General features: G+C 39.0%; 1 protein-coding gene across 1 annotated transcript; it reads left to right on the forward strand.

Annotated features, from left to right (window-relative positions):
* Positions 1–2,534: 2,534 nt before the first annotated feature.
* Positions 2,535–7,876, forward strand: VHL (von Hippel-Lindau tumor suppressor). The gene is made up of 3 exons (XM_070936870.1): positions 2,535–2,846; positions 4,187–4,309; positions 5,277–7,876. The coding sequence occupies exons 1-3, from the start codon at positions 2,630–2,632 to the stop codon at positions 5,474–5,476; spliced, it is 540 nt and encodes a 179-aa protein (XP_070792971.1). The 5' UTR covers positions 2,535–2,629; the 3' UTR covers positions 5,477–7,876.
* The last annotated feature ends 8,401 nt before the right edge of the window (positions 7,877–16,277 follow it).

Genomic DNA, 16,277 nt, shown 5'->3' on the forward strand with positions numbered 1-16,277 from the left:
CAAGGTCAACCTCTGTCCCCCTGCCAACACAAACTGCGTGCGGTCAGAGAGGAAGGAGGAGAACCACCGCAACACGGTGCCCCCCACTCCTAACCCCTCCAACCGGCGCAGCATGATACTATGGTTGATGGTATCAAAAGCCACTGAGAGGTCTAATAGGACCAGGACAGAGGAACAACCCCTGTCCTGAGCCCTCCAGAGATCATCAACCAATGCGACCAATGCTGTTTCCGTGCTGTATCCCGGCCTGAAGCCCGACTGGTACGGGTCTAGACAGACAGCTTCATCCAGGCACTGGGGAAGTTGTCGCACCACCACACTCTCAACAACCTTTGCCACAAAGCAAAGGTTGGAGACTGGATGGTAGTTCACTAATACAGCCGGGTCCAGGGAAGGCTTCTTGAGGAGGGGCCTCACCACCACCTCTTTCAAGGAAATTTTGAACAATCTCATTTCTTCCAGAAAGATTAAAAGATAGTAGGAAACGTCTTTCAAGCAGTGTTGAGGCATCACTTTATTAGAGGCAAGTAGCAAAGAAAATACTTTTAGGATCTAACTGCACACATAACAGCTAAGTCCAAGTGCTAATATGTGCTTATATCTTGTGTTTTGCTGGATATTTAGATTTTTATTAGATTTACATCCCTTTTGTTTTTCCCCCTCAAGAACAACCTTAAGGTAGGCTGGGCTGGCAGTCAGTGGCATCTGGAGCTGCTCCATTGCACTCAGGGAGCTTCCATAGCTAAAAGTGACTTGAATCTGGGACTCCAATGTCACAAGCACATGCTAAAAAGTTGCCTTGAATACATTTTCGTATAGTATTATGCTTCATACTCAACAAGGAAAGATGGCTCTTAATATTATAGAACCTTTGGTGTTGTAAAACAGGCTTCTATTTGCGTAAGCAAGGTAAAAAATTTCCTTGTAAATGGTTATCTCAAAATTGTAAAAGGAATGAGATTTTTCTTTTGATGTGGTCTTAAGTTAAACTTTTCTGAAAGTAAACCAATCCAACTCACTTCCTTGATGTTAAAATTTTCAGTTAAGAACTTTCTTGAATTATAAAAATGTTTTAAGAACTCACAGGTTTAGAGAAAAAGACATTAAAAACTGCCTTATTTTGTTCAGCTCTCCTCAGCCCCATGATAAATTTTCTTTGGAACGAAATGAGTTGTTGTTTTAAAAGAAAGAAAGAAATGGACTTATCTCTTATCTTTCCTTCAGGAGTTCAAGGCAGGAGAAATGGCACTCCCTTCTCCATCATAATTTAAAGCTGAATATTCCTGTTGCTATCAACTATTAACCATTTTTAAAACACTACATCATTGTTTGGCCAATTCACAATTCCCTATCATAACTTTATATCACACAATCCATGCAGTATTAAGAAATGTATATGTTTAACTATTAGCAAGGACATTGACAGTGCATGGCATAAATGAAGGGGGAAAGATGGCTGAAGAGAAAGAGGAGTGGTTGAATTTACTTCTGGCCTGGAACCCCAACACATTTTTCATGTGGGTATGGGATAAAGTAGCAACAGTGACAGCAGAGAAGTTATCACTGGCTCTCTTCTGCAATTACTCTTTACATGAAAAAGCCCATTCTGTACTGAAGGCTACTTTTGAAGCCCCTCACTTCAGTTACCTATATTATGGCTTGGGCTTTATTGAAAAAAAAAGGGGGGGGGATACAGTACCATTTTTACTCTGCCATACAATCTAGACGGTGGCTACTGTGTGGTCATCGGAAGATATTTTGGTCCCAGAGTGGAAAGAGGTGTTTTTTTCCCAAAATATATATGGATAAATAGACAATTGTGATATAAGTAAATAGGTACAAACAATTCAGATGTTGGGATATACTGGTAGATGAAAATTCCATTGTCTTTTGACCTGTGCTCATATTCTTCTTTTTGTATATTAGGATTACATATCATTTGACGCAGTCAAATGTATCTCTATCTGGCAGCAAGATTAATCTATTTTATTATGTTGTTTTAAATGTTTTATGCACTTTCGTAACTCACCTGGAAAACACTACTTGTGAGGTGGGTTTTAAAAATTATGAAGATACGAACAAGGTAATAATGAATTTAGTTCCATCAAAGGAGAATATAGTAATAGCCGTCAGTAAATTTTCAGAGCATTCTAAAACATGTGAATTAAAATACTTTTTGGAACTAACCAGATGGTCTATAACAAATGCTGGGATTTTTTTAAAAAAAGTCTGATCATTGCTTCCTAGTGTTTATTAATTCAAATCTCAGCCAAATGATATTCTCTTAGAAGTAACCATTTTACTATAGGATTATAATGTATCTTTCAAGCAATTGTTGCAAAACAGCCGTATACTGGTCATATGATTTATTTTTTTTCCCCCTTCAAAGCGAACATCAGCCTACCGCACGTCCCTCCAAAACATCCGAACTGCGCAAGCGCTTACGGGCCCTTCACGTCTAAGGCACGCGATTTCCGCAAAACAATGGCTGTCGGGGGTGCGCATGCGTAGAACGGCGGGGGGGGTTGTTTCTCCGCAATATAATGGCCGCTTGCGTGCGCGGATATCCGCGCGCGTAAGTCTTCCCTGATTTGGGTCGCGGGAGATACCGAGACCGGAGGCGCTCAGGATGCCGCAGAAACCTGGGGAGGAGGAGGAGGAGGAGCGAGAACGGAAAGACGCTGCTCGGCGTTTGTGCTCGGTAAACACGCGGGAGCCTTGCCAAGTTATTTTCTGCAACCGCACCCCCCGCTTGGTGAGACCCGTCTGGTTGGACTTCGACGGGAAGCCGCGCCCCTATCCCACCTTGAAACCGGGCACCGGCCGCCGGATGTACAGCTACCTGGGTGGGTAGTTACGGAGGGGGCGCTTCGGGCGCTTTGCGGTCGGCTTAATGGAGGCGGTGCGACGTGCGGATCGCCGCCTTTCCGCTGTCGGGTTGTAATCCCTTTGCAAAAAGGGGCTAATGTTGCAAAATGTTTTATTAGGGAAATGCTTCCACTTCCCGGAGCCCCCGAGAGGCAGCTAAAAAGAGAGAAGATGCCCGATTCTCTGCACCGGGTTTTGCAAGAAGACATGGGGTGATGCTGAAGTCGTGAGGTCTGCAGGGTTAGCCTTTGAACGGGAAGGTCTTGTTAAACAAGCTGGCTTTTCGGTGACTTCAGACGGCACATAAAAGCTCGGGGGGAGGGACGAAACAACCAACCTATTTTCTCTGCTGAAAAGCTTAGAAAAAGGTGGTCTGCGGCTTTTGGATTGATACTGAACAGGTCTTGATAGTGGTTGCGACAGCCCTGATTTGGTGGATTAACCCCTCCCCACCTTCCCCCCCCCCCATCTTTCCCGAGTGCGTTGTGAAGAAAATGCCACTTTTTCCCACCCTAGGTCTGTTTTTGAGTAGATGTTTTTCCTTTTAGGAGAGAAACCAGCAGAGCTCCTCTCAATTTTTCCCCATTAAAAAAAAAAAAAAAAAAGTCAGGAAAACTGTACAAATGCAGAGCTTCATTTGTAGTTGCCAGGGCAAAGTGAGAATGCCAGGGCACATTTCTGAGCCCAAAAAACGGTGGCTGTTCCTGCACTGGGTAAGGAGGAAAGCCCTATGAATGCATTTTCAAGGGACTGATTCCGTAAAATATCTTTATTATAAAGGGGTGTATGTGTGTGTATGTTCTTATATTTCAGTGTAAATATAAACATTATCAGGACTACTTGAAGCATCAAAACCGGTAAAAATAACTAAAATGGAGTAAAAACAGAAATAGCATGTAGTATTTCATTAAAAATGAAAAGATCTAGGAAATTAAAAAAACAAACCCTGATAGGTACTAATAGATAATGGTCAGATTGGCTGCCAAATAAATCACAGCCTGTGAAGAAGGCAAGCACAAGCCACTCCTGAAAATGCTGCCAAGAAAACTGCAGGGATTTGTCTAGTCAAGGGTGACTCAAAACACACTCAGAAATATTAACTGTATCTGCACAGTTACTTGTGTATCACTCTAGTTCTTACAATCCTCTCATCATACTGGTGATTGTCTCCCATTCCGTAGAAGTCTTAATCTTTGTGGATTTTGCTAAACCCGATAACTTACATTCCCTTCCAGCAATCTTTATATCTAAAAAAATATGTGACTTTTCAATATATGTATATGACTTGCTAGTAGATACTTTATTTTTTCTTTTCTAGAACATCTTTGGTTGTTCAGAGATGCCAGGTCAGATGATAGTCTTCTTGTTAACCAGACAGAGCTGTTTGTAGCTACTCGCAATACAAATGGACAACCCATATTCGCAAATATTACATTGCCAGGTAAAGTTAGCACTGAATATCTGAAATAAGATTACAGTATAGTTTTATTCTATTGTATGATGAAAAACAATACAATTACTAAATAGCAGTTTGGTTCTCTTCTTTTTGTCTGAAATAAGCAATAACTGAAATTCTCTGAATTTCTGATATCTCTCATTTTGAGGATCATATCAACTGCACCAAACCTTTTTAGTCTTCCTTTCCCTCTTATCTCTTTCCTTCTTCCTTTGTGTATTTCTTGTTCAGTCTTTCTTTATTCTCTCTGTATGACAAAACCACCCAGTGTGCTACTTTGGATTCAGTAAACACTCAGCATTTATTTTCACTCCATATTTTCTTGTTTTATCAGATACAGTTCTTAAGCATCTCATTCCCACTTCATTCAATTTTTATGTTTTCTCCTGACATACTCAGCTTTCACTTCCAAATAACAAAGTGGCCAGAACTACCCTTTTACACATAGCCTTTTCATTTCTTTCAACAAACATCCATCCTTTCAATATATCACCTATTACCTTACCCATTACCTGCCTATTACCTGCCTGTCAGCATTTACACATCTTAAAATTTGTCCATCTGTATTTCCAGCTTTAATAAGACATTCTACTGACACAAATTCATCAACTTGCACAAATTATTCAACATTCATATATAACTAGCAATTATTCTGTCTGTTTTCTCTCTCATTCACAGCTGCCTTGATTTGCAATGCATTATCTCCAGAACTAATCCTCTCTTTATATTTTTTACAATCTGTTGAAAATTACTGCAAATCTAGTAGATAAATACTGTTTCTCAAGCAGTTTCTATCATTGTTGCTGTTTCCCTTTTTTTAAAGACTAATTTATCATTGAGGGCCATGACTTTTGTTCTGATAGCTAATAAGATTATTTGATCTTTAAGCTTGTTTCACATTAGTTATAAGTATCTTAAACCAAACATTAAAAGTCCATTCTTCTCTCGATAGTATTCACTCTGAAGGAAAGATGTCTGCAAGTTATCCGCAAATTAGTGAAACCAGGAAACTACAGGGAATTAGACATTGTTCGTTCGTTATATGAAGATCTAGAAGATTATCCAGACATTAGGAAGGATCTTCAGCGGCTTTTTGTGGAAAGACATAACCGGCTGAGGAATGGAATCTCTGATCGACGTGAGGAGTCTTAAATGAGAAAGCTACTTGGGCTAATAAACTACTGTGTACAAGAGATATTAACTATATTTTATGAATGGGAAATATGACATCGACTTTCCATTGTGTGTTACTTAGCTCTTGTTTGGTTTAGCCTATGCAGGTTATATGTTGACAGCTATAAGCAAAGGACAACGAGTCAAAATGCCACCAGGCCATAGCTAAAAACACTTCAATAAAACAAAACATTAGAGAAGGTATGGAACTTTATTTAGATATCATACAGGAGAAGATAAAGTGTTTCCAAAGCTGTTTCCTGGTGGCTCTTCACATATTCCAACTACTGTTTTATTTTTATTATTTTATTGTAAAAACTGAACTGTGAACAAAATAATCCTCATATTTAAGAGTAAATTACTATTAAATGTTTTACCCCTCTATATTTATCTTACAAATTGATTTTGAGGGACAAGAACATTAGGTTGTCTTTTATTATTCTTATGTTTCCTGTAGATTATTGTTATTGCTGCAGATACCTGACATAAGTAGAAAAAGATGGAAATTCTGTGAATGAACGTACTGAAGTAATGAATGATACTTCCGTTAAAGCAGGGAGTAAGCATTTTCTTAGCTAGTATTCTTTCCATTGCCACTAACCTGAAAATCTGACAGCTATATGACAAAGACATAGTTTTATGCTAAATCACAATTTTCAAGTGTCACTATATCAGTAAAAGTGAATGAAATAAATATGAAAATAATAACTTCCACTTCTTTGATGTTCTAGCCAGAAGATCATCACCAGGTATTCCCTGGCCTAAACAATAGGAAGAAAACTTCCTAAATTTCCTATGCTTCCTCAGTTCATTGCACTACAGGTTGCCCTTGCCTTATAACTTCATTTAATAACAGTCCGGAATTATGATGTCCTTGGAAAGGTGCTTTGCAGCCCATAAAGCACTTCTGGCCTTTGCAAAACACTGCACCACCACCTGCAGTCATGTGATCCTGATCTGGGTGCTTGGCAACCTGTTCACATTCATGACCAGGTTATTGCCAAGTGCCTTGCGATCATATGATTGGCATTTGCAATCTGCTCTGCCAGCTTTTCAAAAAAATCAGTAAGAAAGCCAGCAGGGAAGGTTTGCAAGCTGCTGCCATTCTCATCTCTGGCAGCTGACTGAAAGAGCTGCCTCCTAAGGGAAGCTGAGCCCCTTCAGCAGGATGCAGAAATGGAGCTAAAAATCCTGAAGATTTGGGAAATGTACAGAATGTCCTTTCATGTACAGAAGGGAGCTGAACTCCTTTCAGCCAGCCTCCAGAGATGAGAGGGAGCCGAAATCCAAGCAGAGAATAGAGAGTCAAAGTAGTAAGGAAAGAAGTGCGGGATGACATATGGGGGCAACCCAGTGCAGGCTGTGCATGAGTGTCTCTACTCAGGCTGTAAATCTTGCTTGGATTTTGGCAAGGATGATTTTCAGCTCCTGACTGGAGCCTCTCTGGGTTTCTTCCGTTCTCCTGAGGCACCCTGCGCTCCTTACCTGGGTCTCCGCTTAACTACTCACACAATTATTTAACGACTACAGTCGGGTGTGTCAGGATTGTGGTGACTGAACAAAACATCTTGTTTAACAACCACTGCTCAATTATTCCTATCCACATTATGACTTATGTGGTCATAAGTCAAGACTACTATATATCATAGTAAAACTCCATTTTAATAACTTTCTATAGCATGCTGAGGTAGTATTCAGCTGCTTTATTTAAAAAAATTGAGGTTTAGCAGGTGATACATGAAATCACTGTTGTCCAATTTTCCAATCTCTTTTCTATATAGCTACTGAAAACTAATTTTCACAATTATTTTTTATGTTATTTGGTGTCAGCGAAAAATGCTTTCACTATTTAATCTTAAACTTTCAAGATGGAATAATTGAGGTGAGAGCCAATGTTTAGATATCATTTTTCAAGTAAGGCATGTTTGTTAAGTAATTTCATGTCCAAAATAGTTTCTAATGTGTATAATTTGTGTACACATGATCGTTGGGGGCTGGAATTTTGTGTAAATAAGATACTCCTGTTTTAAATCAGACAGTAAAAATAGCAACATAAAACAGGAAGGAGGTCTTTATGAAAAGGAAGTCTATAGCAGCTCAGTTTTAGTAAATTAAATATTTAGTTCTGTATCTGAGTTCTTAGAAGAAAACATGTTGTTAATGTGAAATTGGGCACATCATTACTTTTGTGTAATTCTATGTTTATTTGATATAGAGTGATAATAGTTGTCCAGGCTGGCCTATTTGACTTCTATTTCTGAATTGTTAAGAATTGCTTCTAATGTATATTTGATTATTTCTCAGCATTCCATATAATGCAGTTTATCTTTTTTTAATTAAAAAAATCCTTGAAGATATTAAAGCAGCTTGTTAATTGGATCTCTGTTTTTCTTTTCTGTCCTGCCCCTTCAGTTTGTATAAAAATGTAAAATATAGGCTATGATTATGCACACTAAGCCATTGTTTATAAAATCCATTAGCTGGATACATATCAGATGGTAAGCCACAAACAGACAAGTCACATTTTGTCTTGTCACGTTATATGAAGCCAAACATAATGTTACTTTGGCTAATTTCCTGCTAGATTCTTAAGCAATGCAAGAAAGCAATGCCCCCATACTAGGAAGCACAAGGAGCTAATTAGCAGTTTTTTCCTTTTAATGCCTACAGGTGTCTCAGGGCAATGCTTATTTTACTTGACAAAGTACATTTCTTAGCAGTGTTTGGCTAGCGATCTGATACACATATGCAGTTCTCTATTTTTAAAATTGGATTTGCTTCTCCTTTTTAAACTCCTCTTATGAAGCAATGCAGATGGATAGACCCAGATGTCACAACGGTTATTCTAAGTAGCGCTACTTACATGAAATAAATAACTTTTTAGATATGTATTTAATTGGTAATATTTACAATAAGAATCAGCAATATGTGATGAAGCTGAAGCGATCACATTTTGCTTTGATGTCCAGCTCCTCTCTTAGTTTGAAAGAGTGGCTCCAAAAGTCCTCTCAGAGTTCACTGTTATCATCTTAAGGATCCCTTAAATGTGGAGCTAGTTATCAAAAACACTTTGTTTTAGGACAGGGATGTCCCAAGCGTGGCAACTTTAAGGCTTGTGGACTTCAATTGTCAGAATTCCTCAGCCAGCCATGAAGTCCTCAGGTCTTAAAGTTGGCCAAGGTTTGACACCCCTGCTTTTAGGCCCTGCATCTATCAGATACCAAAGTTACACTGATATGTCCGAAGTATACAGGATTTTTCTTTTTTTTGGTGGGAACAGTGAACAATTTTGGAACTTTGAGAGCATGTTATGGGCATCCTCCTAAAATGCTCATGACCAACATGGCCATCAGTAAAATAAACCACCCAATTATTAGAAGCCAAAGGAAAATCTATTCTGGCTCATGCTCCCTAGCCACTTTCTCTCCACTTTGTCATTAAAGGAGTGCTAAAAAGTAAAAATCAAGGGGAGCAGGGAGTCTTTGTACTGACAGGCATGGGAGTAGATTGACACCCATCCTTTGTAATGACATATCCAGAGGCATGCATCTAAAATAATCACACTGCCTTCCATAGTGTTTTTTCACCTAGGACATACATTGGATTGGAACTAATTGAATTGGTTTTAAGTATGAAAATGAAAGGCAGAAGCAATGTGTAGAGTTTTATCACTGGTTTTAAAGTTTTAAAATCTTTAATGTTATTAATCAATAATTTGTAATCTTATATGAGTTACACAAATGAGAACAAGATTATATTATATTCCAATGGACATATTTTTTTGCTTTTTATGTATGTGCTTGTTTTACCATTGCTCCTAAAAATGAGCTTTGGACACTGCCCTTGAGAAATTGTTACAATAATAAACTTTTTCCTAGAGTTTGTTACAGATTCTTGCTGGGTGAGGGAGGGAGGGGGAATAAACATTCTGCTATATTAGTGAATAACATCAAAAAAGGAACAACTCAGCTGACAGATAAATTTCCTAAGACTGTGTTCTGATCCAACACCACAACACAACAAACCCTCTGTAGTTGAAGCAATGATTCCTTTATTAGGAGCACCAGCAGTCCTGGCAAAGAGTTTCTCTTTCACCTCAGGCTAACAAGTCCATCTGGCAGGGGAGATGAATAATTGTCTGCCACATCTATTCATCTCCACCCCCTGCCTTTTATCCCCAGAGCTAGGATGGGGCTTCGCTAGCAGCAGTGACTCTTCCTTCCCAAGGATCAGCCCGCAGATTTCCACTGCTCTCCTCTCCTCTGCCTTCTGCACATTCGTGCATCAGGCTGGACCTAGCTGTTCCTCCTCTTCCTCATCAGCCACCTTGTAAGCTGGGTGTTATTGACTCGCCATCTGAGGGCTGACAGATGGCCCAGGCCCCACTTCTCTCTCTCTCTCTCTCTCTCTCTCTCTCTCTCTCTCTTTTCTGCCAGCTCCATTCCCTCTTCCCCCTCGGAGCTCTCAGGTTGATGCTGACCCTGACTCCCATGCCTCCTCATCTGATTTGGGTGCTGGAAGGGCCGGCGGCCAACAAGCCACAACAGGCTGTTCCGTTCCCTGGATGGTTCTCTAAAGCTGGTATAAAAGGTATGATGGATTCTTTCTTTTCCATAGAAGTGTTGTTTCCATGTTCTATGTCCCAGGGTGCATGCAGAAATTTTGGCATTCTCTAAAGAATTCAGAATCCTAGGAATCCCAGGATTTCCACCCAATCTTCTTGTTGGGTTTCAAAACATTTTGGATTACCAGTTCAGGCTCTCCTATCTCCTATCTCCTTGTGACTTGATAATTGAGAATAATTGTGGGGGGTGTAGTCTAATACTTCTTGCAAATGTTGCTCAAGCATGAACACTTAACTGATTCCTGTTCGCCCTACCTCCTCTATTGCCAGGCATTTAAAATAAAATATGTACAGCAGGAGTTCTAAGCCATAAAATGGTGGCCATCAGTCACCATTGGCTTTCCAAAAGAACTTGATTTTCAAGAATTTCTGGAAAGCCAAAACATTTTTTGCAGTCCAGTATGGAATATGCAAGATGGGTGCTGTTCTGTGAAAACTCCTTGCAGGAACTGTCCAAAAGGAACTTTTGGAATTTGTCAATAGACCATTGCTTGTATTTTTAGGGTGAAGTGGGAATGGAGATGTGTTTTATGCCCTTCTAAGTGGCAAAGATCCGAACTAGAAGGACAGGGGATTGAGACAGACTATATGTATATGTATATGTATATGTATATGTATATGTATATGTATATTGTATATGTATATGTAGATACAAACATATATGAGAAGGATGCTAAATTATATGGTTTTATATGGAAAAGGCTGAGTTGGATAGGATACTCATGGGAACAGATGATAATTTAATTTAAAAATTTATAATTTTTTGCTTAGTATTGAATTAGAGCAGGAGCAAGTAAAAGAAACAATCATAGCTTGGGGAAGAAACTTGGATATTCAATTGATTTGGAAAAATGGCAACAACTATGGGAAAGGAATTATAAATTAATGGTGTCCACTGCATATAAGGAAAATCAATATAAAATGTTTTATAGATGGCATATGCCACCTGAGAAATTAGCAAAAATGTTTAAAGAAAAATTAGCTAAATGTTGGAAGTGTCATCAATTACCAGGATCATATTATCATATGTGGAGGACATGTCCGGAAGCTAAAAACTATTGGATTAAACTTAAGACTTGGTTGGAGGAAATGATACATCAAAGTATTGAATTTAAACCAGAGTTGTTCCTACTGGGTATCCTACCTGAAAAAATTAGCAAGGAAAAAGTTTATCTGATAATATATGTAATAACAGCTGCAAGGATTGTCTATGCACAAAATTGGAAAGCGGAGAAAATACATTTGGAAGAAGAAGTAATAAAAAAAATCTTAGATTGTGCAGAAATGAATAGATTAACTTTGATGATTAAAGATAGAGAAGATTCAGAATATTTTAAAATATGGAATATTTTTATTATTGGTTGGAGAAGAGATATAAATTATTAATTATATAAGTATGTAAAAATATGTGATGAGTTGAATATTATGTTAGTGATGAATTGATTTTGCGGACTGGATAAGGATCAAGATAGAAGTAATGACAACTATACAGAAAAAGAAAGAACTTTGGAAGATAACACCGAGATGTCACAGGGAAGAGAAAACTGAATTATTAAATGTTTGTCTAAAACATAAAAAACTTTTTTTAAAAAAAATAAGAGGCAAAGATATCACCAGATGTTCTGTTTACCATTGACTGCAATGAAACACTTGCCATTGGTTCCTGCAATACCAGTCATGGAGCAAAGGCTGCCAGCAATTCCTGGGGCTGAAAAATATTTTTTTAAATGTACAGCTGGAAGAGTTTGCAATCTAGGGGATTGGCTGCTAATACCGTACCTACTGAGTTCTCCTTATCTTTAAGAGTGCTGGTACTCTTCACCTGTCATTGTCAACCATCCATAGTTTTCAGGGTAAACAACTGGTTGTTTGTGCTTCTCCAACAGTTTGCAGAACACAATCTTCAGGTCCCTGAACTTGTCCTGGTCATGGTTATCCATCCCAGGAAAGTTCTACTCTGTAGCTTCCATGCTATCTTCTGTTACAGGTAGCTGAGGTAAGGCAGGTGATGTTGATCAACATCTCTACCATCTTAAATGCTAAGACCAGGCTTAGCACAACTTCCACCTTATCTTGATTCACCCTAACAAGGGCAGCCATGCTTGCTTGGATGTGAGCATAATGAGAGACTATGGGCATAAAATCATTCCATGTCAGAGATCAAGGCTCATTGATAATTCATTTACCCGAGAACAGGGCCATCCCTGCAACCAGAGGCACAGCAACATCCAGCAGCAAAGAAAATATATTTAGACTATCCAGGAAGAATTTCTTCTCGGTCCCAAAAAAACCCCACTGTCCCCACTCCTGCACACTGCAATTTCACCTGACTGCTGAATTTTGTAGCTGGATTTCTTACTGCTATCACAGGGGAGATCATTGTCAGTAATCCCACCATTTTAAAAAATGAGCAGAATACCAAGTCACCAAGCAACGACCTACCGAGCAATGATACATCCAGAGTCACTTGTTGAAATGGGCAGTTACAGAAATAAAATAAAATTTTGAATAGTAATTGGTGGATGTTTTATGGGCAGGAGCAAAATCTTTATGGGCAGGAGCCTGGAAAGTCAGCAGTTGCTGCCTACAGAATGCTAAAAGAAGCAGTAGTCCTGAATGGGAGAACAACAGGCCTAGTCCAATTCCAGTTCAAAGTAAGGACACTGCATGAGGGCAGCAGAATTTAGGCTGACATAATTTCCTCTTGGAGGAAAGAACATCTCTTGTTCCCTTTTTTGCCCACCACTAACGTTAAAATCTTACATCTGAAAAGTTTTTGCCAGCCATAGACTGAATCGAGTGGTGCAATATCCTTGCTGTGAACATAGCAGGGCTACATAAATTTGCATAGGTAGTTGTCAACCATCAATGGATAAACTTCACCCTAATCCATGGAGGGGGAAGGAAGCGTGACACATAATAAGCAAATGTGGTTGATTAATGTGCAAAACTCACTGGGGCCAAAAGTATCAGATATATATTGATGGTCGTGCTCATTTGGTTCTATGAGGAAGTTATTTGGTCAATACAGCTGCAGGTTCAAAAGGTTGTTTTTATTATTTACAAATATATACATGCATACGATAATTAACAGGGTGTCCTGTTACATTTTTACCCTAACTGTATGACTCAGATATTGAGAGGAGAGAGAAGTTCATGTGTTGTCTCACTGAGAGATAGATGAGAGAGAGAGGAAAAACAGGAGAAGATGTCCAAGTGGTTCCTAGGTAAGAGTCCAATAAGAAAGTTCATTGGCTGATATAATCACATGTGATGTCTGTAAAGACTTAACCCCTTCTAGTCTCTGGTGCATCATATACAGGCAATATCTGACAGACCCCTTCTATTGCCAAGTGTGATGGAACAGTGTTCAAAGATAATAATAAACACAGGTATAAGAAAAATAAATTTTAAGTACAGTCCAACTGATTTGTAGTGGTTCCAATGTATTTCACAAGGTACAGGTTTAGTTAAGAAATCGGCAATTTGGTCCTTGGTATTGCAATGAACAAATTTAACAAAACCCTTTTTAACTAGGTCTCTCACATTTTTATAACGTATATCAATATGGCGAGATCTGAAGCTGACATCATCCCTGACCGAAGAGGCTATGACGGACTCATTGTCCTCGTGGAGAGTGATAGGTAGTGAAGGTTGTGTCCAAATATCTGAAACTAATTTGTATATCCATGTGAGAAGTGTGCAAGGATCAGAAGCACTGGCATATTCAGCTTCAGCCGTGGAATTAGCAATGAAGTTTTGGCGACAAATGCGCCTTCTCTGTGAGGGCTCCAACCCTTTGGAATGAACTGCCCCCTGAGATACGAAATATCCCTGATCTCCGTGCTTTCCGCCGTGCCCTCAAAACCCTGATGTTCCAACAGGCGGGGCTAAACATATGAACATGTAAATGTTTTTAAAATGTTATCTAATTTTAGGTTCTATTTAATTGGGTCAAACTATGTTATAATAATAATTTTAATTAGCAATTTTATGATGTTTGTGTATCTATATTTTTCTTGACTGTACACCGCCTTGAGTCCTACAGGAGAAAGGCGGTATAGAAATATAATAAATAAATAATAATAATAAATAAAATATAAATTGTCGGCCATTTTGTGGACCGCATGGTGGAGTATGGGGGTGGCCATTTTGTCGGCCATTTTTGGAGCCATGCTTTCGGGGAAGGTGGAAGCCATATTGGAAGCAATAAAGTCGATAGGTGGGGAGGGTGGATTTTTAATATAATGGATGTTTAAAAAGTCAGTCTGGGAATCTATGGATTGAAGCAAAAAATTGTCGCTTACCAGGTCTGGTGAGGTTGAAAGGGTGTTTAACAGTTTAAGAGTTCTTTGAGGACTCCAGCCTGCATTTAGTAGGCCTGTCGCATATAAAGCTTCATATAAATGCTGTTTTGGAGAAGCTTGAGAAAATAAAAGTTGGTCTGAAGTTATACGATTGGAACATACAAGGGATTCAGAAGGTTGAAGTCCTTGATGATAGTCATGAGGTGGAGTAGAATTGAGATCGAAGCAAGATTGTTGTAAGCGTGGTTCTGTTCTTTCGGTGTTCGGGTGAAGAGGAGAAAAAAAAATTGAGTCCTTTCGTAAAGAGGTTTGTACTTGCTGCGTAGCTTTAATAGAAAGTTTTTTTAGTCTTTTGAATAATGATTGGTGCTGTTTTGTTAAGGATACGGTTAATGCATCAATCTCTTGTAAAGGAGATTCAGGTTCAGGTTCAAGGATTCCATGTTAGGAAAAATGTTCTATGATTTTAAAATTTACAAAAAATTCATAGACCTGAGCAATAATTTTTCATCATCTGCTACCATTTATCAGATATATATTGATGGTCGTGCTCATTTGGTTCTATGAGGAAGTTATTTGGTCAATACAGCTTCAGGTTCAAAAGGTTGTTTTTATTATTTGCAAATATATACATGCATACGATAATGAACAGGGTGTCCTGTTACACTTTTACCCTAACTGTATGACTCAGATGTTGAGAGGAGAGAGAAGTTCATGTGTTGTCTCGCTGAGAGATAGATAAGAGAGAGAGGAAAAACAGGGGAAGATGTCCAAGTGGTTTCTAGGTAAGAGTCCAATAAGAAAGTTCATTGGCTGATATAGTCACATGTGATGTCTGTAAAGACTTAACCCCTTCTAGTCTCTGGTGCATCATATGCAGGCAATATCTGACAAAAAAGATATAAGAGCCAAAACCTCATTAAAATACCCGTTGGTGAGCTCTAAATCTGTCTGTGATATTTTTTTCCATCTGTTAGAAGAAAATTCTTGGTCTGTTCTGAGCTGGGTCAATGAGTACAGGCTGCCTTCTTGAAGTGGAGGTAGAATTTATTCCACAGCAATGCAAACACTCAGCAGTTGAAGGTGGCCACATTTTGAAAAGCAAGGTTTGGAAATATTGATAGAGAAGTTTAGGCTTTGTTAGTACAGCATCCAAATATAATTTGCTTGGATGGAGGGCTGAGCTGAGTCTGGTGGGAAGTCCCATTTCCTCACCCTGTGGAGTGAGATAATCTTCATATCTGTTGTGTGAGTTAGGGTTTTGGTATCTTAAGGGGCTTTTTGTCTTGTTGACATCAGCTTATTTCCTTGTGTAAGAGGGTGTTAATAAATTTCAGCCTAAGTATCAATATGGTCTGAAAAACGTTTAATGTTTGTCTTACTGTTTTAAGTTTTACTGATAGCTCCAGGAATAGCTAGGATCAATCTGTGGTCTAGCTAGCAACGATGTCCTAGAGGCTTTCACCTTCTCACACTTCTATTTGCATAATTCAAAGAATTAGATACTTGAGCTTCTATTAAAAAAAAACACCTTGCAGTCTGATTCATTCTTGCTGCCCTTGTTTCTCCATTATCTAATGGAATGTAAGTGATGTTCAGGGCACGGAGAATTTTATTTAGAAATGTTAGGCGCCGGCCTTTTTCCTGGGGCGAAAAATAGACTTTTGCTCGCATCTACTAAAAATTTTTTGTGCGGTCCTTTCCTGTAAGCGAAGAGTCCCGTCCCCCCCCCCCCCCATTCAAATTCTGGCCGCCCGAAAGTGTTTACCCCCGCTCGCCGCGCTGCCACTTTTTCCTTTCAGGGCCTCGCTTCCTTTTCCCCAGAAGTGACCTAGAAAACGGGGCGATC

This window comes from Pituophis catenifer, unplaced genomic scaffold (assembly GCF_029215685.1).
Source record: "Pituophis catenifer annectens isolate HBS135680 unplaced genomic scaffold, rPitCat1.0.hap2 SCAF_2, whole genome shotgun sequence".
Lineage (NCBI taxonomy): Eukaryota > Metazoa > Chordata > Lepidosauria > Squamata > Colubridae > Pituophis > Pituophis catenifer.